Here is a 23,071-nt window from a genome sequence, read left to right as displayed (position 1 = left end):
AGGCTGCAGCCTCTGCAACGTCTGCATGACCACCCTGCATCCCGTTTCTGTGCGGCTCCAGCGGGGGGTGCCCACCCTGGGGTGGTGGAGACCCCCCCATGTCTGCCCCTTCCAGGGGTTGGAGGTGCCGCCCCGGTACCGCAGGCTCCGCTCCCCGCTCCGGGAGGAGCCCCGGGCCCGCCCTGCCACCGCCCTTCCGCCGGGCCCCGGGAGGCGGAGCCGGCGGCGGCGGCGGCGCGGAGCAGGTGAGGCCGGGGCCGGTGCGGGGCCCCCGCCGCCCTCGCAGGTGAGCGACAGCCCCTGGGACCGGGGCCGGGCTGGGAGCGGCGCTGTGCGGAGCGTCCTGGGGGAGCGCGGCCGGGGTCGGGGTCGGGGCTCGGCGCCGCCCGGAGCCGGCATCGTGGCGGGGCTGAACAGGGGCGAAACTGTCGCCTCTCGCCGCCCGGGATTAATCCGGAACCCCTACACACCCTCCTCGGTCTGCGGGTCCCCACCCTTGGCCGCCCCGAACTCCGTGGATGCTCCGTGTCCAGTGGGCACCGAGCTCCGCATCCTCCCAGCTGCGCCTGTTGCGTTCGTTGGGATTGGGGACCCCGGTACTGCCAACGCCTCCGGTCGCGGGGACCTGGATGTGCTGGGCTGGGAGTCTCAGCCAGCACGGATTGTGCACGTTGTCCTCACGAGCCATCATCGGTCCCGTCATTCCACCTTCTCGTGGGCTTTCCGCAACCTTTTGGCCGCCGAGATGTGGACCCTGCTGTGGGGCTGCACCAGCCCTCCGTGCAGGACATGTTTTTTTACGTAGGTGTAGGGCTTCTGACACAGGAAGGAGGGCAGCTGGGAGGGGAGAGTGTCCCCAGAGTCACCAATCACATGGAGCAGCTGGGAAGCAGCACCTGAATGTCCCTAGTGCTGTGTCCTCCCACTGTCATGATGGCAGTGCCAGTGTGCCTTGTCCCTGGCACTGGATGGTTCTTGGTCTCCCTGGAGACTCCGATGGGAGCTGCTCTGGACTTCTGCTGCAGCCTCTGGGGAAGCAGCAGGATTCTGGGAGCAGGGAGATGCTGCATGCCCCCGTGGTGGGGTTCTGGCACAGCAGGGCGAAGTTCAAGTAGATGTTGGATAAGGTGCAGAGGAGGCAGCAGGGAAGCCTTCATCAGGGCCAGAGCAAACTGGTTTGGGCTTTAATGGGGAGATGCTGCCCTGCGAGTGCTGTGGTTTGCCTGCCACCTGGCACACTGGCACATGTCCCTGTCCTGTGCCACGCCTGGAGGAGGACACATCTCTCTGCTGAGCTCTCTGCTGGCTGAGGAGCCAGGGACGCCTGGAATGTGCCCTGGTGGCTTTTCCACCCTGTCCCCAGCACTCGATGCCTCACTACCAAGGGAACGTTCACCTCTCCCTCCCCCTCTAGCAGGTCGCCAGGCAGGATCTCACTGCTGAGGACCCCTCACTCTGCTGAGGGCAGGGCCCACTGCCTCCACGATGGCGAGATGGCTGCCCCGCTCCACCGACCTGACCCGCTTCTGCCAGAAGCTCAACCGGGTGAAGACCCTGGAGGATGACATGATGGAGACATCCTTTAACAGATGCCTTTCCACCATTGACTTGACGCTGCTGGGCATCGGGGGCATGGTGGGCTCTGGGCTGTACGTCCTCACGGGCACCGTGGCCAAGGAGATCGCCGGCCCCGCCGTCATCGTCTCCTTCATCATCGCCGGCTTTGCCTCACTCCTGGCTGCTCTCTGCTACGCTGAGTTTGGAGCCCGTGTGCCTAAGACAGGCTCTGCCTACATGTTCACCTATGTGTCCGTGGGTGAAATCTGGGCTTTCCTTATCGGCTGGAATGTGCTGCTGGAGTACATGATCGGGGGGGCCGCAGTGGCCAGGGCCTGGAGTGGCTATCTGGACTCCATCTTTAACCACAAGATCAAGAACTTCACTGAGACCCATGTGGGTGCCTGGCAGGTGCCATTCCTGGCCCACTATCCAGACTTCCTGGCAGCTGCCATCCTGCTGGTTGCTACTGCCTTCATCTCCTTTGGGGCCAAAGTGTCCTCCTGGCTCAACCACATCTTCTCAGCCATCAGCATGGGCGTCATCCTCTTCATCCTCATTATGGGCTTTGTCCTTGCACAGCCCAAGAACTGGAGCACCCAGGAGGGTGGCTTTGCCCCATATGGGCTGTCGGGCATCATGGCTGGCACAGCCACCTGCTTCTATGCCTTTGTGGGCTTTGACGTCATCGCAGCCTCCAGCGAAGAGGCCAGGAACCCGCAGAGGGCTGTCCCCAGGGCCATCGCTTTCTCCTTGGGGCTGGCCACCGGTGCCTATATCCTGGTGTCAGTTGTGCTGACGCTGATGGTGCCCTGGCACACGCTGGACCCTGACTCTGCCCTGGCTGATGCGTTCTACAGGAGGGGCTACGCCTGGGCAGGGTTTCTGGTGGCTGCTGGCTCCATCTGTGGTGAGTACAGGCAGTGGTGGGAGGGAGCTGCCCACCCTCCTGCCTTGGGGGCTGGGAACAATCTCCAGTTTGGGTTTGGGTCTGATGGGATCTTCCTTCTTCTACTCATCCCTCAGCAATGAACACAGTTCTGTTGAGCAACCTCTTCTCCCTGCCACGCATCGTCTACGCCATGGCCGAGGACGGGCTCTTCTTTCAGGTCTTCTCCCGAGTGCACCCCCGCACACAGGTGCCCGTGGTGGGCATCGTGGTCTTTGGGCTGCTTATGGCCCTGCTGGCCCTTGTCTTTGACCTGGAGGCCCTGGTGCAGTTCCTGTCCATCGGCACTCTGCTGGCCTACACCTTCGTGGCCGCCAGCATCATCGTGCTGCGCTTCCAGCAGCACAAGGAGGATGTCCCCGCCGCGGGGGCCGGCGGCCAGCCCAGCACTGAGCCCCACGAGGGCCCGGCCGGGGGCGAGCTGAAGGAGTACGAGTCCTTCTCCGACAAGCTGCACCTGGTGGACAGGGACAAGGGCAAAGAGCAGCGGGAGCCAGGGCAGCTGAAGGCAGCTTTTGAGCCCTACCTGGAGTTCCTCAGCGACTTCTACCCAGGTGAGGTGGTCACAGTGGCTGTGGTGACCTTGATGGTGTCTGCCATCTGCCTCTGCTCCATCTTAGTGTTCGGCAACACCCACCTCCACCTGCCCACCTGGAGCTACTCCCTGCTGCTGGTCCTCTTCAGTCTGGGCTTCCTGCTCAGCCTCCTCCTCATCTGGGCACACGAGCAGCAGCACAGCACCCAGACTTTCCAGGTATGCCCGGGGCCCAGGCAGGAAATCCCTCTGCAGGGGTGAGGGGAGGTGGGAGCAGCTCTGATGGACCCGCAGGGCTCCCAGGCACAGCGCTTTGTTGAAAGCACTACAACTGCTGAAGGAGGAGGAGAGAAGAGAGGAAGAGGATGTTTGTGGACACCCTGTGTGGGGAGTGTTGGTGCCTCTGCTGTTACTCTGTGTTCACTGGTCCCCCAGAGAGGACATCCCCAGCAGTTGTGTCCATCCCATGGGATGGATCCTACGGATTGCTCCTGTCCACCCTGGGCTCCCTTCTCTTCATCCTCACAATTCCTCTCCTCCTCTCCTACCTCAGCTCCTTACTTTGTCTGCCCTTAAGCTATGTGATGGAACCCATTTTCAGCCTCCAAACCACTTCTATGCCTCTTGTGCTCCCCCTCTCCTTTTTTCAGCCCACCTGAGCCCTGATGTAGTCAGTGCAGCTTCATAACACCAGTTGTGATACCACTTCCCTGCCATGCCCCTGCCCTGGCTCCTCTAGCAAGGACCACGTTGGCTCAGGATCACTCCAGGAGCTTGTTTGGTCCTCATGATGATGCCTGTGCCCACCCTGCCAGCCTGGGTCCCAGCTCCTGGCTCCATTGTTCCTTTTCCTTAAAAAAGCACCACTTCTAGAAATCCCAAGGTGACAGTCCCTTTGTCCCACACATTTGCCAATGCTGTGTTTTGTCCCTATAATTTTAAAGACTGAGAATGTGGTCCTGCAGGTGTCACCCCCGCCAACTCCTTTTCTCCTGCAGATCCCCCTGGTGCCCCTGTCCCCAGCACTGAGCATCATCCTCAACATCTACCTGATGCTGAAGCTCAGTTACATGACGTGGCTCCGCTTCGCCGTCTGGCTGCTCTTGGGTGAGTGCTCCCATGGCTGGTCCAGGGAGGGGGAACAGGTTTTGTCTTGGCACTCTCCAGCTCCTTTGGCAGTTCCCCTCCCCCATTTATGGGTATGTAAAGCGTATCCCGCCCCTTTGTGCCTCCAGTTCTCCTTTGGAGACACAAGGCGAGGTCTCCCATCATCTCCTGAGCCTCTCTGTTTCCCAGATTGTTACAGCTTGTTCCTGTTAAAAGTTCAGATCCTCCTTAAAGCCCTAGGCCAGAACCACCCCCTGCTCCTGAGGCAGCTCCCTGGGGCTCAGGAAGTCCTTCCCTTTCCCAGGGACTGAGGGTGCTCCCCTTGCTCATAACCTTGGGCAGGACACTTTTCCTCCTGCATGCAGCTCAGTTAAGCCCCCGTGGTGCTTTAGCTTCTCGCTCTGCTGGGTTACTGGCCGCATCCGTGCCACATTCCGCTGTGGTGCCAGCAGCCAGGCAGTGCTGGAGCCCCTGCTGTCCCTGTCCCCGCTGCAGGCTTGCTCGTCTATTTTGGCTACGGCATCTGGCACAGCAAGGAGAACCTGCGGGAGCCGCGGGCCCAGCGTGTCAGCGCGCGCTACGTGGTGTTCCCGGGGGGCAGCCTGGAGGAGCGGGTGCAGGCGGTCCAGCCCAGCTGCCAGCCTGCCGCTGGGCTGCCGGACACCGACACCGATGACGGCAAGAGATGACAGCCCTGCCTGCGGGGGCACCTGGAGACGGGAGCGGCGGAATCTCCTCCGGCAGTCAGGCGAGAGCCCCACGCCCCTGCTCCTGGTTCCTCTGACAGCAGAGCCACTGCGGCTGCCCGGGCTGTGGGGCTCCACCTGGAGAGGATGAGGATGCTCACCCTTCCCCACACACTTCTGACAGGTTGTGGAGGGGCTGGCTGCCTCCCTCCCCATGCCCTGCACTTGAGAGCTGGGTCTCAGCCCAGTGCCTGGCCTGCTCATGAGGAGCTGTGTCCTTGTTCACCTCTCCCCGAGCACCCCCTGGCACTGTGCAGTACATCTCCTGTCTGCCAGCACATCTGTGCAGCTGGGCATGCAGAGGTTCCCCAGGGACCAGGACAGGCAGCCCAGTGCTGCCCATGCTGACCCTCATCTGAGTGCAGCCCCCCTCCTCCTGCACAGTCCCCTTGGGAAGGAGGCAGGGGCCAATCCTGCATCCCCACAGGCACCCCTGCCATCCCTCTGCCCAGGGCTGCTCTCCTCAAAGCTGGGGCCGAGGGAGCTGAGGGGCAGCTGGAGACAGGACATGGAGAAGGGATATGGCCAGAGTGGGTGTCTGGGAAGGCACCTCGGGAAAGCCAGTGGAGGCTGGCACAGCAAAACCCAGCTGCATCTTCCCAGCTGCTGGAATTGACTCTGAGGGGTGGACTGGGGGCCATGCCCACAGGAAGATAATGCTATGGCCAGGCCCTTGCCCCAGTCCTGAGCAGGATATGGGTGCTCAGGACCCCAGGTATATTGCCCTGTTCCCTGGAGGTCCCCAGTGGCATCCCTGGGCTGGTCTGCCTGGAGCCAGCTCCCTACTTCTGCACCTCAGCAGCACCACCTGCCCCACCATGGGGACTCAACCCCCCATGCTGCCCCTTCCAGGCTCTCTAGGGCCTGGAACAGGCTCAGCAGGTGCTTTTTCAATATTGCCCCCTTCCCAGCAATCATCCCCATGCTTTGGGGTCACCCCAGCTGCAAGGATGCCATGGGAGTCCCCAGCAGCCCTGCTGCAGCCACCCCTGGCTGTTTTTCCCATGAGCCCATGGTCAGTCAAGTGTGAGGCTGCCAACTTGACAGGCCTTGCAGCATGGACACCCTGCCCCATCCTCATCCTCTGCATGCTGCGAGGAGCTGGGGACTGTGGGCAAGCTGTTCCATCACTTCTTGCAGGCCAGTCCCTGGGGGACCCTAGAGAGGCTGTGGGGACCCTCAGTAGGCTGTGCTGGCTCTGGTGAGCCCCTCTGTCTGCCAGCCCTGCTCTGTGTCCCACCTCGTCCCTGCGCTGCCGCCACCGGTGCTGTGGCCCCGCTTGGCACCTCTGTGTCGTGGCTTGTGAGCAACAGGCTGATTTGGTCACCTCATAAACACTGTTTCCTGCCATGGCTCTGACTGGTTGTGATCTCTGTGTCCCCAGGACTCAAGGTGGGAAGCACTCCCCCACTGATGCTCAGGAAAGCCCCCCCAGAAAGCAGGGACAGGGAGGGTGCCCACTGTCCCCCTGCTGCCACTGGGGTTCCAGTCATGAGGACAGGCTCCAGCCAGACCCACAGAAACCACGACCCCACGGGGCTGGGGTGGGCTGGGGCTTGATCCTTACAGTACACAAATACCCTGATAGTGTCCCAGGTAGGACCGAACCCCACTGTGAGCAGTGAGGACAGTGCTGAGTCAGCACCAGGGCAGGGTTACTAAAGCTGCCCAAGGATGTGAGGACTGGTGCAATTCATAGGAATTATTTATAACCCACAGTCACCCCCATCCCACACTGGTGTTCTCTAGGGAAATGTCCTTCCTGAGATAACAGGGTCCTCCTTCATTAAAAAGCAGGTGTTCAACAGGCACCCAGGGAGGCACAGGCTGGACCCTCCTTAGTGACTCAGCTTTAATCCCCGTAATAAAGCCATTGTCAGCAGGACAAAGGCAAGTAAAAAGATCCACAGGGACACAGAAGGAAAAGGGAGCCCAGTGCAGAGCTGGGGAAGGGCAGGAAAGTCCTCACAGAGAGGGATGGGTTGAGGGTGACTTATATGTTCCCCTGTGGAGGAAAGTCAATGGCAGTCACATCTCTCAGCTCTCCTAGCAGGGGTCTCAATCAGCCTCTTAAGCTGCAAAAGATCAAAGAGTTATTGAATGAGCCTTGTAACCATTGATATTCATTCTGTTTAAATCTATTAATTTCTAAAAATGCACAGAAATCCCTGTTAGGCTGTCGCACACAAAGCACAGGGTCCTCCCCAGCAGAGCACAAGGTGCCAGGGATGCAGCCAGCAGGGTATTAAAGGATTGGAGTGTAATTCTCTGGCACCTGGAAAGCTGATGGGGCCTCCCAAGCACACGTGGGGTTTTTTTTGTAATAGGATTACAAAATTGGTTGTTTCATGTGTCATACACTATCCTACAGTGGTAGCATGCTCTGCACAGAACATGTATTAATTAATTTTTAATTGACAACTCATTAATGTACATAGAAGGGAGATGGCAGTAGCCATTCTACAGGAATTTGTTCCTGAAAATTTTATTAGCAGAGAAAAAAATCCAAACTAATCAGCAAAGAAGGCTTTAAGCAACAGGCTTTAAAATGGCAGCCTGTTGTAAGAGAAAACACTGGCTGCCCAATCCATACTCTCGATTCCAAACAGATGTAAAATGAAACCATTCCCATGTGCAACTCCCAGAACTCTGTTTCATGGAGCTCCAGGAGCAGCTACTTGCTGCTTCCCTGTGGCTGACCATACACCTGTTTTCCAGAGCAGTATCCTTCTCCAAATTAGCTTAAAAGTAGAAATAAAGTCCTCTGTTTTCTGGAAGCCATGGCAATGATGTGGTCAGGCTGCAGGAAATCAATCTCTTTCCAGTGCTGCAGGGAGCTATGTGGGTCAGTGCTGGAGTGGCTGGTGCTGGGGCTCTGGGAACTGGGAAGGGCTTTATGGGCCATGGGGCAGGAGCAGCTCTGGCACACGTGCTCTGAGCTGGATTAAGAGGGTTAATGTGAGTCTGGATGATAATCCCCACAGAGAGCATGGGAGTGGACAGGCAGCAGGCAGGGCTGGCTGAGCCTCTCCAGTGATGCTGCTAGACTGGGAGAATAGCTGGCAGGGCAGTGCTGGTTTGTTGTGCCCTGGGAGGACAGTTCCCATAAGGCAGCTGCAGCAGGACAAGGAGAAATGCAAATCCAGAGGGGAATAAAATGGGATTTGTACTAGAGAGAAAATGAGTGTTGGGGCTGCCACCTACCCCCTTTAAATGGCAGTGAGTAACCAAGCCTGTGGACTTTAGCCCCAGCTGCACCTCAGGGGTACTCCAGAGATGGACACACGGACTGAGCCAGTGATGATTTTGGAGGCTTCAGGGCACAGAATCACTGCTGCAGCCCATGCAGCCCCGGGGATGAGACCACTAGAAGCTGCAGAGATCTCTGGGCTGTAGGAGCTCTTACAGAGATCGCTGGGTTATGGAACCCACATAGATTGCTGGGCTCTTGCTTGGGAAAGCACAGGGGAGCAGGAGTTGCAGGTGCACAGTTTAATAACTGGAATGAGCAGCTGCTTGCAAAGTTGAGCCTTGTCCATGCTGGAGGGAAGAAAAGGGGGAGCCCCAAGCACTGGAAGGGGGTGGTGGGTTGCACCCAGGAGAGAACATCTCCACATCCTAATTAAATGACTTCCCAGCCTCATGTTTCTAAATTATCCCTCCCCCCCCCCCCCCCCAGCTCTGAAAGCAGCACAGATGAGCTGCAGGGCTCGGGGAGGCTGGCTGTAAGTAATCCTCTCATTATCCTGCCCTGCTCCTCTCCTCCTCCTGCAGACGCAGCCCGAGGATGAGGTAAGCATCACGCAGCATTCCAGGCTGCCAGCAGCGGTGTATCAGCAGGAGAATGGCAGGTGGCAGGGTGGTCTTGTTGTCCCCTTGTCCCTGCACGATGTGCTGGTGGCCAGGCAGACAGGTGCCCAGGTCATTCCAGAGTGTTTGTGCTGTCTCAGCAGCCCTGCAGCCACAGCTCTTCCTTGTCTCAGCCCTTTCCAAGGAGCTGTGCAAGCGAGGGCACAAACGCCGTGGGCCCATCCCTGGGGCACAGCCTCCATCCAACATCAGATGCATCCACTGCCTCTGCTTTGGGGGCAAGGCAGGAAACGGCCATTTCCCCACATGTAACACACCACACACACACAAAACTGCAGCTGCTGCCCTCGGTCATCTTAGTGGGTTTTCCAACCTTACAGATTCTATAAAAGGAGAATAAATCTTCCCCACATACACAGGAGGCATGGAATGAAGCAGTGGACTGAAACTGCCATGAGGAAGATTTAGGCAGGAGACCAGAAACGTTTCCTGAGGCAATGACAGCTTGGCCTGAGGTTGTGAAACATCTGTCAGATGCTGGCAGGAAGGAGCTGCAGCGAGTGGCTCCTCTGGAGCCAGGATGGCTGATTTCTCAGTACCCCACGCCTCTCTTGCTAGGCTGGAAGCATTCTAGGGCAGCCAATCCTTGCTGGAACAAGAGCCAATGCACCTCTGGGCATGGCAGCACACTCAATATCCTAAAGGAGATGAAAGTGCTCAAGAAAAATACTTGGAAAACACAAAAACCCCTTTTCTGTGTGGCAGGAGCAGCTGGAGCCATGCTAGAGGCTCCACTGCCCAGCCCTACCTCCAGAGTTAGTAAGTGCTACAGCAAGAACTTTGGGATCACCTCTGTAACTTACACTAGAGAAGTTCCACATGGAACCAGGCAATGAGCTTCCCTGGAGCAGTAATGCTCATTTTCCAGAAACAGGCAGCTGGAGCAGTCCCAGAGCACTGCAGCAAAACAAGCTGGCAGATCCTTCTGAAAGGTGACAGGGACAGTCAAGGCTTCAAAAGGCCACTGAGCAAAGTGAGAGCTACTCAAGAATTCTGGAAAAATACCACTAGTGGCAATCAGTGTGGATTTGTGTAACCTCTGTGCTCTGACTCAGAGAGGACCTGGAAAGAGGCAGCAGTGCTGGTGCGCTGTAACACCTTCACGAGGCATCCAACTGCTACCTGGCACTTTTGCAAAGAAAACAAAAAGGAACAATATGGAATTGACACTTGGACCAAAAAAAAAAAAAAAAAGGCTCAGTACTAGAATCATTGAATCCCTTGTGAACAGGGATTCAACAAGTCTTCTGGTGAATTATTCCAAGATTGGTTTCCAACATAGAGAGAACACAACTTAATTTGAGGGAAGAGGAACAGTGATTCCAGCAGGGGAGATCAGCAGATAAATTTGGAGTAACTGGTATTTCAGTCTAACAGAACTACAGTTCTCAAAGTCCCTACATGTTAATTCCTCACAACCCTTGGCAGCAGCTGCCAAAGCACAGCAAATTCCCACACAATCCTCCTGGGCAGCTCCAGCTCCAGCTCCAGCTCCCTCTTCTCCCAGCAGCCCTCTGAAAGGCAAACCCCACCCGGGAACAAGGCAGGCCTGTGCTCGGTGTCCCTCAGGACAGCGGGAGGCCTGAGGTCCCCGTCCCAGTGATGCTGCCCAGTATAGCACTGCTGGCTCACCTGGTGTGTTTCGGTCCCCAAGTGGTTTGCTGATAGGTTTGTTGAGCCTAAATCCACACAGTTCTGACTCCAGTGACAAATTAATGTGTCAAAACATGGGCAAGTGGATCTTCTGCAGCTGGTGAATAAGGACAGACTTGGAGTGTACTGTTTCATAGGATTTTAATCTGCATCTCTTGTTTGGAGAATGCAGGGAGGGCAAGGGGCAAAGGACAAAACAGAAGCAATAAATGGTAAAAAATATTTTAAAATATAAGTACTTACACTGATTTAAACTAAGCCCCAAAAAACTTCTGTGTTCAATACACAAAGTTTTCATCTGGAGACTGAGACAGTGTCAGGATGGTTCTGATGTTTTTAGAGACAGCGCAAATTTAAAGACTGCAGCTCGTATTTATAAATTATATTTGCAAATGGTTTGGACAGACAGTTCTGAGACAAAAGCACAGGCTTGATTTATTAGATACATAACTATAAAATTATTTGTACATTTATAGGACAGACCCTGCTAGGTAAATAATATAATTATTTTCAAATAAAGAAGATAAACTTTATAGAATCACAGAATGTTTTAAGTTGAAAAAAACTTTTAAGACCATTAACCCAGCACTGCCAACTCACCACTAACCACCAACATGTGGTCTCTTTCAGCCTCAGAGGCTGGAAGAACTGCTTCTTATTTTGGTGAGTAAAATTTTTCTAGAATAAAAACAATATATAGACTACAAAACAATATCTGTATTGATTTATGAATCAGAAATTAAAACCATTCAAAACATTCATTATAGTAATTTTGACTCTAAAAAGGAAAAATCTAGAAACAGAGAAATGAAAACATCTGTGATATGTCCATAGATACTGGATGATTTTCCCCTCTTAATTCCAAGGTCCATGTGCTCCCAGGTCATAAATGACTCCTGGACAGGCACAGGCACAAGGCCAACAGCACATCAGCTTCAGGTGAGCTTTCACAGTTTAACAACAGGAGTGAAAACAATTCCCTGCTCCAAGCCTTTGGCCACAGCAGCTGCCCTTGGCTATGGAAATGGTTCCAGCTGATTCTAAGTTTAATCCAATGTTTTCTGTTACAGCCTTTCCAAAAATCTCCCCTAAGAAAAAATACATGAAACCAAACAGCTTAAGAGTTAAAAGGAAGCTTGGGTTGGTTCATGTACTTCTCTGCAACTGTCTGTATTACCTCTAGGGGATTAAAACATCTTTTTCTACTTCATTTACCACGAGCCCAAAGCAGAAGCTGCCAGACAGTGAAGCATCTTCGTTCTTTGACCTCATGTTGCCAAGACAGCAAAGAGGGCCTGAAAGTCCAATCACTGTGACAAAGCCAGGGGCTGGTGCTCACAGGGCAGCTGGGACTGCCCTGCTCCTTCTCCTGCTGGTGGAGCTGCCAGGGAGCTCCTGATCCTGGAACCCCTCCCAGAGATGCTGGAAATCCTAATAGGTTTGCTCAGCAAGTGTTCTGTGGGTTTCCAATGGGGCAGGAAAAAAATAAGGGTGTGGGCAAGGACAAATGAAAAGGAAAACATGTCCATGCCTGAGGCCAAGCCAGCTGAGCAGAACTGTTGGACTGTAAAATGACCAGGAGGTGAGGAGGACAGGGGTGGTGACGAGCAGCCACTGCAGCCTTCAAAGGTAAAGCCAAGGAAAGCAAGCAGGAACTTGGAATGAAGGAGGTGGAAGGCTGGGCTGTTCCTGGTGGCCAGAAGTGGGGAGGATTAAGGTTGCTTTCTCTCCTGTGAGCCAAAGAAGGTCACTGAAGACACAAAGGATGTTCAAGGAGGAGGCTGTAGTGGGTGAGATGTGTGAGGACTGAGGATTGTAAAGCAGTGGATGGAGTGGACATTGAATTTTGCATGAAAGACACCCAGGGAAAACATGGATCTGGCACACAGCATTTCAGAAATATTTACAGTTAAACAGAAGCATGGCCATGACCTTGTGATTATACAAAAGATACTACAAAATCAAATTATTTTCTCCATCCACAGATAGTAGAGACAGGAAAATTAACTGTAAGGGACCTCAGAGAACTATTCCAGACAAAATAAACTTAACAAAAAGTTTATCATCAAAAAAAAAAAAAGGTTTATCATCAAAAATGAGTAGGAAAGACTGTACTCCTTTATGGTCGAAACTACACATTTCCAAGATGCTGTGCCTGCTGAAAGCAACTTCAGGTGGGACTACCTGTCATGAATGTACAGAAGGCTTATAATTTCTTCCTAAAAATATTAATTTAAAATTGTGGAGTACTCCAGGGGAGATGACATAAAGAAAAATTCTTTCTGAGATATACTGATCCATTTACACATCCCATCCCACCTGCATCCAGGGAAGGAGACGATTCTGGTTCCTGAGCACTTCAAAGCAGTCAGATGGCAAATCCCCTCTGCTGGCCACCATCCATCTCGTGTCGTCAACCCTGGGCTCTGGTAGGTCCCCAAACCTCCAGCAGGGCAGACTGGAATGGGTCCTTGACGTATCCTTGATGTAAAGCTTGGGCTGCTCCACCATTCAGAGGAATGACATCATTTTCATCAGCTGGAAAGAAAAATTGTCCCTCCCTTGGTCGGGAACTGGTCTGTACTGGTTTAGCACAGGCTGGGAGAGCTGGGGATGCTCACCTGGAGAGGAGAAGGCTCCAGGGAGAGCTCAGAGCCCCTTGCAGGGCCTGAAGGGGCTCCAGGAGAGCTGCAGAGGGACTGGGGACAAGGGATGGAGGGACAGGACACAGGGAATGGCTCCCAGTGCCAGAGGGCAGGGCTGGATGGGATATTGGGAATTGGGAATTGTTCCCTGGCAGGGTGGGCAGGCCCTGGCACAGGGTGCCCAGAGCAGCTGGGGCTGCCCCTGGATCCCTGGCAGTGCCCGAGGCCAGACTGGACATTGGGGCTGGAGCAGCCTGGGACAGTGGGAGGTGTCCCTGCCATGGCAGGGGTGGCACTGGGTGGGCTTTAGGGCCTCTTCCAGCCCAACCCATTCTGGGATGCTCGTTGTGGGGAGACCCCGCGGCTGGAGGCGGCGGAGGATCGCCCGGCTGTCTGGCAGGCCCCGCGGCTGCTGTGTCCCTGTCACGGCCGCCGTGCCCCGGCCCCGTCCCGGTGTGAGGGCTGCAGGCCCGGCCCAGGGCCCCCCCCCACCCTGTCCCCGCCGCCATGGCAACGGGGAGGGGCGGGGCTGCGGAAGGGGAGGGGCGATGCTGCGGGAGGGGCGGGGCTGCAGAAGGGGAGAGGCGGAGCTGGAGGCGTGGCGGAGCTGCGGGAGGGGAGGAGGTGCGGGAGGGGCGGAGGTGCGGGAGGGGCGGGGCTGCGGGAGGGGCGGGGCGGGGCTGCGGGAGGGGCGGGGCGGGGCTGCAGTGACTGCGGCCGCTGGCCCCGGGGCCGCCTTTCCGTCCTTGTGCCGCTCTCCTCACCGTGCCCGCCTCTGCCCTCAGTGCCGCTCTCCTCACCGTGCCCGCCTCTGCCCTCAGTGCCGCTCTCCTCACCGTGCCCGCCTCTGCCCTCAGTGCCGCTATCCTTACCGTGCCCGCCTCTGCCCTCAGTGCCGCTATCCTCACCGTGCCCGCCTTTTCCCCCGGTGCCACCATGCCGGGCCCACCCTGCGGGTCCCTGCTCGACTACAAGACTGCCAAGTTCTCTCTGACACGGAACCGGCGGGTGGGGCTCTTGCACCGGCTGCTGCAGCTGAGCGCGCTCGGCTATCTGCTGGGGTAGGGACCGTGCCCTCGGGCTGGCCGCTCCCCGCTGGGGCAGGGACATGCCCCCGGCCCTCGGGCTGGCCGGAGCTCCCTCAGAGCCCCCCGCACATCCGCAGGTGGGTGCTGCTGCTGCGGAAGGGGTACCAGGAGCGCGACACAGCCCCGCGTGTCGCCGTGGTCACCAAGGTGAAGGGGGCGGCGGTCGCCGAGGCCGCGGGCCGGCGGCTCTGGGACGCTGCAGATCTCACCTGGCCCCCGCAGGTACGGCCGGGCCCCGGGTGGGACAGGGAGGTCACACATACGGTCAGTCATCTCGACAAGGGGATGCCGCGGATACCACAGGTCTCCCAAAGTCCTGGCAAGTCAATTAGTGCCTGTTCTGCCCATGGTGTCGCAGGGCGTCCCCTTGGACCCACCCTGGTGTCAGCCTCCCTTTGACAGCACCTTCTTGCTTCCCAGGGAGAAAATGTGCTTTTCCTGGTGACCCATTTCATCGCCACAGTCCAGCAAACCCAAGGCACCTGCCCCGAGGTGAGTGAATGGACCTGCCCCAGCCCGGCCCCACGGGGCTGAGATGGAGCCAGTGATTCTGCTGCTCAGCAGAACCCAGTGGAAGACCAGATAAAAGGGAAAATGGATTTATATTCCCACAAAACCCAATTCCCCTCATACTCGGTCATAGTGCTCCCCAGCACATCTGCACTTGCTCTGTCCTACCTTCATTAGCCAAGATGTGTATGCATATGCTCTACCAGAACTGTTTCTGTTGGCCAGGACAGGGGACATGGGCCTCTCCAGCTCTGAACTCTTTGTGTGCTGGCACTGTATGACTATTCCAGGCTTTCTGCTGTCCTTGAACAAGAGGATGCCTTGACACACAATCCATGGATACCTGTGTCATGTTTCCTTGATAGCTCCCTGCTGCAGTACTAGGGTCCATCTTAGTGTCCTATTTTTAGGAGGAACAGAGCACGAGGTCTAGATGGTTTTCCAGCTATCCCACACTTAATTGATTATGTTCTCTGGTAGAATTCTTCCCTTTAAGACTGGAGTCAGGCCAGCTCCTCTGCTGAGCTCTCCCAGGCTGAACCCAGCTCAGCAGATGGGAGCAAATGTCCTTTAAGCTGAACCACTGATGGCACTTTGTACCCAAGTCAAGCACCAATTGTCCTAATGGTCCTTTCAGCTCCTGCTGTGGCCAAATGCTGCAGAGGAGGAGAAACACTGGGTTTGGGTTGGGGAAAATGGCACAAATGATCCATCTTTAAAATGCTGAGAAATCCTAAGGTCCCAACAGGGAGGAAGACAACTGCTGTAGGGAATTTCGGGGTTCTCCCAGGCAGCCACAGGCACCTCTGGGTGCTGGGTTTGCAGTGTGCAAGCCGAGGACACACAGAGCTGAGGATTTCATTCCATTCCAGAGCTGGGGTGTGTGGGTGCCTGTCCCAGCCTACACCCTGTGCTAGTCTCCAAGAGCTCCTCAGTTCCTGGCACTGGGACTGTAGATGACATTCATATTTGGAAAGCTTTGAATATTTAGCAGTGGCAGCTTTTGGCTTTGCAGGGAGTTTGAGTTGCCTTAATATTCTTGATGACCAGAGTATTTGGTGCTGGCAGATGAATTTGTCTATGGCCAGAGGCAGCATTGAATATGAGCTGAGCTTTTTCAGCAGCTGTACATGCACTGAAGACTTTGCATCCTTTATCCCTTTATGTTCCTTTTCAGACTACCAAGTTCCCTCCTTCCCATGCCTTCTCTTCCTCCCATTCCCTAAACACCTGGTGCAATCCCCAGATGTTCTCCTGCATCCCATAATGATTCCAGATCCCTAGCAGACCCTACCCAGCCCAAAGATACTGCTCCTCTAAGATCATGTTGGTAGGTTTTACACCTGAATGAATGGCTGTGCTGGGGCAGCCCAGGGAAGGCCTGAACAGACCCCCACTTCTGAGCACATAACAGAGGATTTCCCCCCAGCATTTGGGCCTCTGTGTCCTCAGAGCTTGGGGAGTGGGTTTTTGATGAGCTGGTGACTCCTGTTATGGCCTGGGCTAGATGGGGGAGGTGTTAATGGCGTTTCCCCAGCTATGATCATCTTTCTGTGTTTGAATAAGAGGTTTTTACTGCTCCTGACAATCAGGTAGGTCCAGAGTAAGGGTGAAGGTCTCTTGAAAAACTTGTGTCATGCTAGGTTTAGGGTCTACTAAGCTCTTCCCCAGGGAATTCATCATGGTACTTTACAAGGTGCTTAACGGGCTCAGTCGTTAGGGCCCTCCTGAATCCCTCTGTGCTGGTTCCCAGTTCCATCTGGAAGGTCTGAGGTAGCTCCTGAGGCTTCCTCTGCCACTGAGCAGCAGGACACAAGTACTCTGGAGAGGAGAGATTGATTGCCCTTTGGACATGCCTCTCTTCTGACTGGCTAGAGGCTGGTGGATGTTCCTGTCTGGGGAGCACTTGGAGAAGCAAGAGCAGCAGTGCAACAATGCAGGGGAGAGACAGCATGGCCTCAGGCAGCTGCACAGCACAGTGACAGCACCTCTCTCTGTCCCTCCCAGAGTCCCTCTGTCCTCGACGGGATGTGCACAGAAGATGCAGATTGTCCCGTGGGAAACCCTGTGGTTCATGGCAATGGTACTGTGTGTTTTGCTAAAGAAATAAAATCCTAGAATGGTTTGGGTTAAAAAGGAACTTAAAGTTCATCCTGTTCCACCCCCTTCCACACCTTCCACTATCCCAGGTTGCTCCAAGCCCCAGTGTCCAGCCTGGCCTTGGGCACTGCCAGGGATCCACCCTGTGCCAGGGCCTGCCCACCCTGCCAGGGAACAATTTCTCCCCAATATCCCAACTGAACCTGCCTCTGCCACTGGGACACCCTTCCCTGTGTCCTGTCTCTCCAGGCTCTTGTCCCAAGTCCCCCTCCAGCTCTCTTGAAGGCCCTTTAGGCACTGGAGGGGGCTCTGATATCTCTCCAAAGTCTTCTCCAGGTGATCAACCCCAACTCTCTCAGCCTGTCTTATATTGTCTTGTTTCTAGGGATAAAAACTGGGAAATGTTTGATGTTCAATGCCACCCATTCTACCTGTGAGATCTATGGCTGGTGTCCTGTGGAGAATAGCACCCTGCCCAGGTAATCACACACGAGGAGACAGCAGATATTGGGAGCTTTGGCTCTCTCCCTCTGTGTTACCAGGAGTCTGACCACATATGCCCAAGGGACAACCAGGCTCTGAGAGACCTCTGACATTGACTTTCTGGTCAGTTAAACTCAGAGGGCGTCACCCAAGAGCATTTTTTGCACCTGTCCATTGTAGCCAAAATCTTGGGGTTGCAGGAGAGACTGCAGAGCTTGGGAAATAGGGCCTTGGCCACTGTGCAAGACTTGACTTTCTTGGTGGTTGTTTTCTAGGAATCCTCTTCTGGCTGAGGCAGAGAATTTCACTCTTTTTATAAAAAATACTGTCCACTTCACCAAATTTAACTTCTCCAAGTAAGTACAGTACTTCCCAGCTGGGCTGAGCATGCAGCCTGGTCCAGCCTTGGCACTGAGCCTGTGATGGGGCTGAGGAGCTGAAGCAGTCGTGGAACCAGTGGCACCCAGGGCAGGTGGTGCTGGGGCAGTCAGGGCAGGACAGGTGTTGAGGTGCACACAGGTCACTTCAGCTGTCCTGGGTGTGCAGCTCTAAGAGCAGTGGGATGGGGACACCTCAGAGAGAGGGACTGGTGTCCATCTGCCCATGTAGAGCACTGCAGAGAGCTGGACAAGGCCAGCCATTCCCAATCTCTCATTTGGAAGTGAAACTAATAGTTTTGTCTTTTAGTCCTTGCAAAGTGGTTTCACAGAAGGCAAGTAAAGGGCTGCACTGGCCCCACAGTTCCAGGCACGCAGGCTGTGCTGCCTTACCATGGCAGGAGATATGGCATGAACTGTCCCTGCTGTTACCATAGCAGAGACCAGAGCTGGGTGCTGGGAAGAAACAAAGGAGCACAAAGAGGTGGAAGGGAAGGCCATGGCACGTGCTATAGAGGATAACTCCATGTGAGATTCCTCTGGGCTGGTTTGTCTCCACCCTCTTCCATCTGAGGCTTTAGGCGAGGCATTGACTGTCCCCCCCGCTGATGCAGGAGCACTGGCAGGCCCAATGCAATGGGAGGGTCCCCTTTGCAGTCCCACAGCTGGGCTCCATGACCTCCCACAGCCCTGCCTCCCCTCTCTCCTGTCTCAGGTGCAACACTTTACAAACCAGTGACCCCAGCTATTTCAAGAGCTGCACATATGATCCAGTCTTCAACCCCTCCTGCCCTGTGTTCCGTGTCCGTGACATGGTGGAGGCAGCTGGACAGAACTTTGGAGACCTCGCACTGCTGGTACTTGTTTTTTATACAACTATGGAAGGCAATTCAAAATTCCCCAAGGATGCGAGCATGAAGCAGAGGACTGACCTGAAATGCTAAGGGAATATGTGATCTGGGAATGTCTGAACAGTTAATGACTCATCTAATCTGATTCCATGCTTCTCCTGGAATAAAATGTGTTTTGCAGGGGGGAAGCATCAGAGTTCTTATCGAGTGGAACTGCGACCTGGACCACCCCGCTACCCAGTGCCAACCACAGTATTCCTTCAGCCTGCAGGACATGAGGTACAATTTCAGGTGAGGATGCTGGGACAGTGGCCACACAGGCCTGTGGGATCAGCACATGGCAGTTTGAGATTTCAGTTCTGATGGATGCTGAAAGGAGCAGCAGGGACAGGCAGTGTGCCTCGGTCGGTTCACAGATGACACTGAGCTGGGTGGGAGTGTGGATCTACTGGAAGGCAGGAAGCCCTGCAGAGGGAATGGACAGGCTGTATCCATGTGCTGAGGCCAGTGGTGTGAGGTTCAACAAGGTCAAATGCCAGATTATGCCATGGAATGTTCTAGGCTGGGGCAGAGTGGCTGGAAAAGTGCAGGCAGAAAAGGACCTGAAGATGAATGTGAACCCAGGTGTGCCCAGGTGGGCAGGAAGGCGAAGGGCACCTGATCTGTGCTGGCACTTTTGAGGCACCTCCAGTGCTGGGGCAGCTCTGGGACCCTCCTGACAGGAGAGACCTGGAGGGGCTGGAGCGTGTCCAGGGCAGGGAACGGAGCTGGGAAGGGTCTGGAGCCCCAGGAGAGGCTGAGGGAGCTGGGCAGGGGCTCAGCCTGGAGCAAAGGAGGCTCAGGGGGCCCTTGTGGCTCTGCACAGCTCCTGACAGGAGGGGACAGCCGGGGGGGCCGGGCTGTGCTCCCAGGCCCAACAAGGAGCCTTATTGGAGGGAACAGCCTGAAGTTGCACTAAGGGAGTGTTTAGATTGCATGAGGGATTCAAAAGCTCTGTAGATGTGGCACCTGGGGACATGGGTTAGTGCTGGGTTAATTGTTTGGACTTAATGATCTTAGACACCTTTAAGGCATTGGGAAATGGCTGCTCAGTACAGGGTTGCTGTGGCAATTCCCAGGCTTTGTAGCTCTTTTGTGTTTGGAGCGCAGCAGGGCATTACCCGCCAGTGACCCAAACTGGATGCTGAGGGGATGCTGATGGCCCACTGTTGGTGCCAGTGAGTCATCACTGCACGTGTGTGCCCAGTCCCCAGCCTGGAGGACACGCAGGAACCCAGAGGCCCAGCAATCCTTTGGCACTGGCACCCCCTTCCCTCCGTGCCTTTCTGAGCCATCCCACTGTCTCCCACAGAACTGCCTCCTACTACTGGGGCTCGCAGCGGCAGCTCTACCGGAACCTGCTGAAGCTCTATGGGATCCGCTTTGACCTCTCCGTGCACGGCCAGGTACCGGGAGCTCCCCACCCCAGGGCTGACTCCTCACACCACGGCTCCCACCCTGTCCCCGTGGTTTCTGCTGCCCTCACTTCTCCCCACCTGGGTGAACTCTTCACTTCTTCCCAGAGTTCTCTAAGCAAGCAGGAGAAAACAGTCTCTCCTGTTTGAAGAAAAACCTTTTGGTAATGCCCTGAGAGGGGGGAGTTCCCTCTCTGAGGGTCTGGCATGGGGGCCATGGAGTGTTCAGTAGGCAAGGTGAGCTTGGCTTCAGGGTGTCCCTCTGACAGTCTTATGGTGGGAGCACCCTGACAAAGATCAACGTGAACTCTACTGAACCTGGACAATTAATCCCTTCTTGATTAAAAGTACCCTCGGGGGGAAAAGGTGTGATGTGATTGAGGCTGGATATGCCCCAGCCATATGCACTGAGAGCCCGGAAACGCCCTGTGCCCTGCACTCCTCCTCAGCACTGTGGGCAGGAGGTAAAGGGGGATTCTGCTTCTCTGCCCTGCTCAAGTGCAGTGCTGCACCTGCTCTGGTGTCCTCAACAAAAGGATTTGGAGCTGCTGGAGTGAGCCCAGAGGAGGCCATGGAGCTGCTCCAGGGCTGGAGCCCCTCTGCTCTGGAGCCAGGCTGGGAGAGCTAGGGGTGCTCACCTGGAGAGGAGAAGGCTCCAGAGAGAGCTCAGAGCCCCTTGCAGGGCCTGAAGGGGCTCCAGGAGAGCTGGAGAGGGACTGGGGACAAGGGATGGAGGGACAGGACACAGGGAATAGCTTCTCAGGGTTAGTTGGGATATTGGGAAGAAATCCTTCCCTGTGAGGGTGATGATGCCCTGGCACAGGTTGCCCACAGAAGCTGTGGTTGCCCCTGGATCCCTGGAAATGTCCAAGGCCAGGTAGGATGGGGCTTGGAGTACCCTGGGGTAGTGGAAGGTGTCCCTGCCCATGGCAGGGGGTGGAATGAGATGAGCTTTAAGGTCTCTTCCAACCCAAACCAATTCCATGGTTCCAAGATTGTTGATGCTACTCTGTGCAGCATCACTCACAAACTCAGTGCTTAGCTTTCCAAAGAGGGAGCTGTGCTGAGAGCACTTCCCACACTGAGAGATGTCCACAGCTGGTCTTTCATGTTCAGCAGTGCCCTTTGTACCTGAAGAAGGTGAAGCACACAGTGCAGGACAGGGTGTACCACTTCTAGGCTGAGAGAGCAGGTCCAGGAGCTGTGGAGCAGGAGAGAACAGCCAGAAGAGAAACCACCAGACTCATTTGCGAAGGGAGGGATACATCACATCAGGGTTGTGTTTGCTGGGATGTGGTTCTATAAGTGGCAGCTGCAGCAAAGGGAAGTTCCTGCTGTGCCTGCAGGAGCAGGTGGGTCACAGTAACCTCTGCTGCTTCCAGGTCATCAGGCACCTCAGTCCCTTCTTTGACAACCAAAGGGGGTTGGAGTCAGTACAGCTGCATTTCCTACAAATCAGCATGGGGAAGTATCCCTGGATCCTTCCAGCACCTCCTGACTTTGAGCATGCTGCCCTGCAAGGCTCAGCCCACAAGCTTCTCACCCCTCTGACCACTCTTCACCCTCTCTCTTGCCCCTGCACTGTTTCTCACCAGGCTGGGAAGTTCAGCATTGTTCCTACTGCCGTGAGCTGTGGCACCAGCATCGCCTTCTTTGGTGCTGTGAGTACTCCAGATACACTCTTCTCCTTTGGTCCATGCCTTGGGAATTGCCACTTCTCAGTTGTTTCCCTGCCTGCCTGCCTGCCTGGCACAAGGCTTCCTTAGTGGCAGCCAGCACACAGGGGAGATGGTCTGGCAGGGTGTCAGCTCAGGTCTCCCTGTGACCGTCAGCAATGACACCACTGCATTGGGATGCTGAGTGCTAGCAGAGTCACGTCTCATGGTGGTCAGGTTTATGTGTGGATCCTGGGACACAGCATCACTGGGATGCTGCTGGCAGGAGAGAGCAGCTCCTCTCTGCTTCTCCTCTGACTGAAGGGATGCAGTCTCCTGTCACTATGGTGAGGCAGCCCCTTGTGGAGCCCTTCTGTGGCTCTTCCCTTCCAGCAGAGTAACAGGGAGGTCCCCCACCTGTGCCCCCTTTCCCCCCTGACACGCTCATCCCAGTCCATATGTGACTGTGAAGGTGCTGGAACAGCCCTCCCTGCCCATCCATTGCAGCCTGGGGATCCTGTCTGACCTCCTGTGCAGCTCCTGGGAGCAGGCTGGGTCAGAGAGGGGCCAGTGGAGCTGGCTGGAGACAGGCCTGGCTCACTGCCCCAGCAAATGCCCACAGCTGGCTGCAGGGCTCAGGGGGAGCCAGGATGGAAGGCCAGGCATTGCTGTGGGAAGGTTCCCATCTTCAATGTTTGTCTGTCTCCAGGCTACAATGGTCTGTGACCTGGTTCTGCTCTACCTTGATGCAAAGGCTGACCTTTATTGGAAGGAGAAGTTTGAAGAGGTAAGGAGAGGGCCACATGGGAGAGAGGAGGTTTTGAAGTGACTCATTTTGGATTTAATGATTTTCTGCCCTTTGGTTAAAACTCAGTTCCCAAGATCAGGGGAAAACCTGGTGGAGCAGCTCTTAGTTTTCAACTTTTGGTCTTGATTGCTAGTCTGAACTGGGAGAGGGATCCAGCTGGTGCTGGGAGTCAGGGAAAGTTGCACCATGACCTCAGCTACTGTCAAACCATCCATCAGTGGGTCACCATGGAGACCTTACCTGGAAAACTGACCCAGCTCCGTGCTTTTCATCCTCTTCCAAAGGGAATCTTATGGGACCCCGTGCAGAGAGGTGCCAGCTCCTCAGAGTACATCCTGATCTGTGGTTCATTGACAGGTTCATGTGCTAAGCATGATTACATTGTGGGAATTCACTGCCCTAGTGAATCAGGGAGTCACAGGGAGGCCCCTACAGACCAGAAGAGCTGGCAGCCCTGCCTCAGGTCATTTCCAGCTTTGTCTGGCCAAGTCTTTGGAGCCTCTGAGGGCTGAGATCCCCCATCTCTCCTGGTGAACTGTCCCAAAGCTGCTCCATCCAATGAGGGGGAAACTTTCCTAATGCCTGATCTCGAATCCATAGTGGGAAGGGCGGTGAATCTGGTTGCATGGAACCAAGCAGAGTAGCCAAGGGCCACCTGGGATGCCTCCATGCCTGCTGTATAC

At 55.4% G+C, this 23,071-nt stretch overlaps 2 protein-coding genes across 2 annotated transcripts; both read left to right on the top strand.

Moving 5' to 3' along the window:
* The first annotated feature begins 1,470 nt into the window (after positions 1-1,470).
* On the top strand, positions 1,471-4,837 carry SLC7A4 (solute carrier family 7 member 4). Its single transcript, XM_058816793.1, has 4 exons — positions 1,471-2,467; positions 2,584-3,260; positions 4,040-4,148; positions 4,644-4,837. The coding sequence occupies exons 1-4, from the start codon at positions 1,486-1,488 to the stop codon at positions 4,835-4,837; spliced, it is 1,962 nt and encodes a 653-aa protein (XP_058672776.1). The 5' UTR covers positions 1,471-1,485.
* Positions 4,838-13,949: 9,112 nt separating this feature from the next.
* P2RX6 (purinergic receptor P2X 6) lies at positions 13,950-22,922 on the top strand. The gene is made up of 12 exons (XM_058816549.1): positions 13,950-14,123; positions 14,228-14,372; positions 14,571-14,642; positions 16,668-16,743; positions 17,146-17,239; positions 17,519-17,599; positions 18,336-18,477; positions 18,653-18,762; positions 19,823-19,916; positions 21,521-21,586; positions 22,290-22,367; positions 22,746-22,922. Exons 1-12 carry the CDS (start codon positions 13,999-14,001, stop codon positions 22,920-22,922), a joined length of 1,260 nt encoding a protein of 419 aa, XP_058672532.1. The 5' UTR covers positions 13,950-13,998.
* The last annotated feature ends 149 nt before the right edge of the window (positions 22,923-23,071 follow it).

This window comes from Ammospiza caudacuta, chromosome 18, assembly GCF_027887145.1.
Source record: "Ammospiza caudacuta isolate bAmmCau1 chromosome 18, bAmmCau1.pri, whole genome shotgun sequence".
NCBI classification, from domain to species: Eukaryota; Metazoa; Chordata; class Aves; order Passeriformes; family Passerellidae; genus Ammospiza; species Ammospiza caudacuta.
Note: the sequence above shows the minus strand (reverse complement) of the source record. Positions and strands in the feature narration are given on the sequence as shown.

Excerpts from the sequence above, each read along its gene's own strand:
- SLC7A4 (XM_058816793.1), top strand. The coding sequence starts at position 1,486 with ATGGCGAGATGGCTGCCCCGCTCCACCGACCTGACCCGCTTCTGCCAG. Across the intron at positions 2,468-2,583 it reads GGCTGCTGGCTCCATCTGTG|CAATGAACACAGTTCTGTTG; the intron begins GTGAGTACAGGC and ends CTCATCCCTCAG. Across the intron at positions 4,149-4,643 it reads CGCCGTCTGGCTGCTCTTGG|GCTTGCTCGTCTATTTTGGC; the intron begins GTGAGTGCTCCC and ends TCCCCGCTGCAG.
- P2RX6 (XM_058816549.1), top strand. The coding sequence starts at position 13,999 with ATGCCGGGCCCACCCTGCGGGTCCCTGCTCGACTACAAGACTGCCAAG. Across the intron at positions 14,124-14,227 it reads GCGCTCGGCTATCTGCTGGG|GTGGGTGCTGCTGCTGCGGA; the intron begins GTAGGGACCGTG and ends GCACATCCGCAG. Across the intron at positions 17,240-17,518 it reads GAGAATAGCACCCTGCCCAG|GAATCCTCTTCTGGCTGAGG; the intron begins GTAATCACACAC and ends GTTGTTTTCTAG.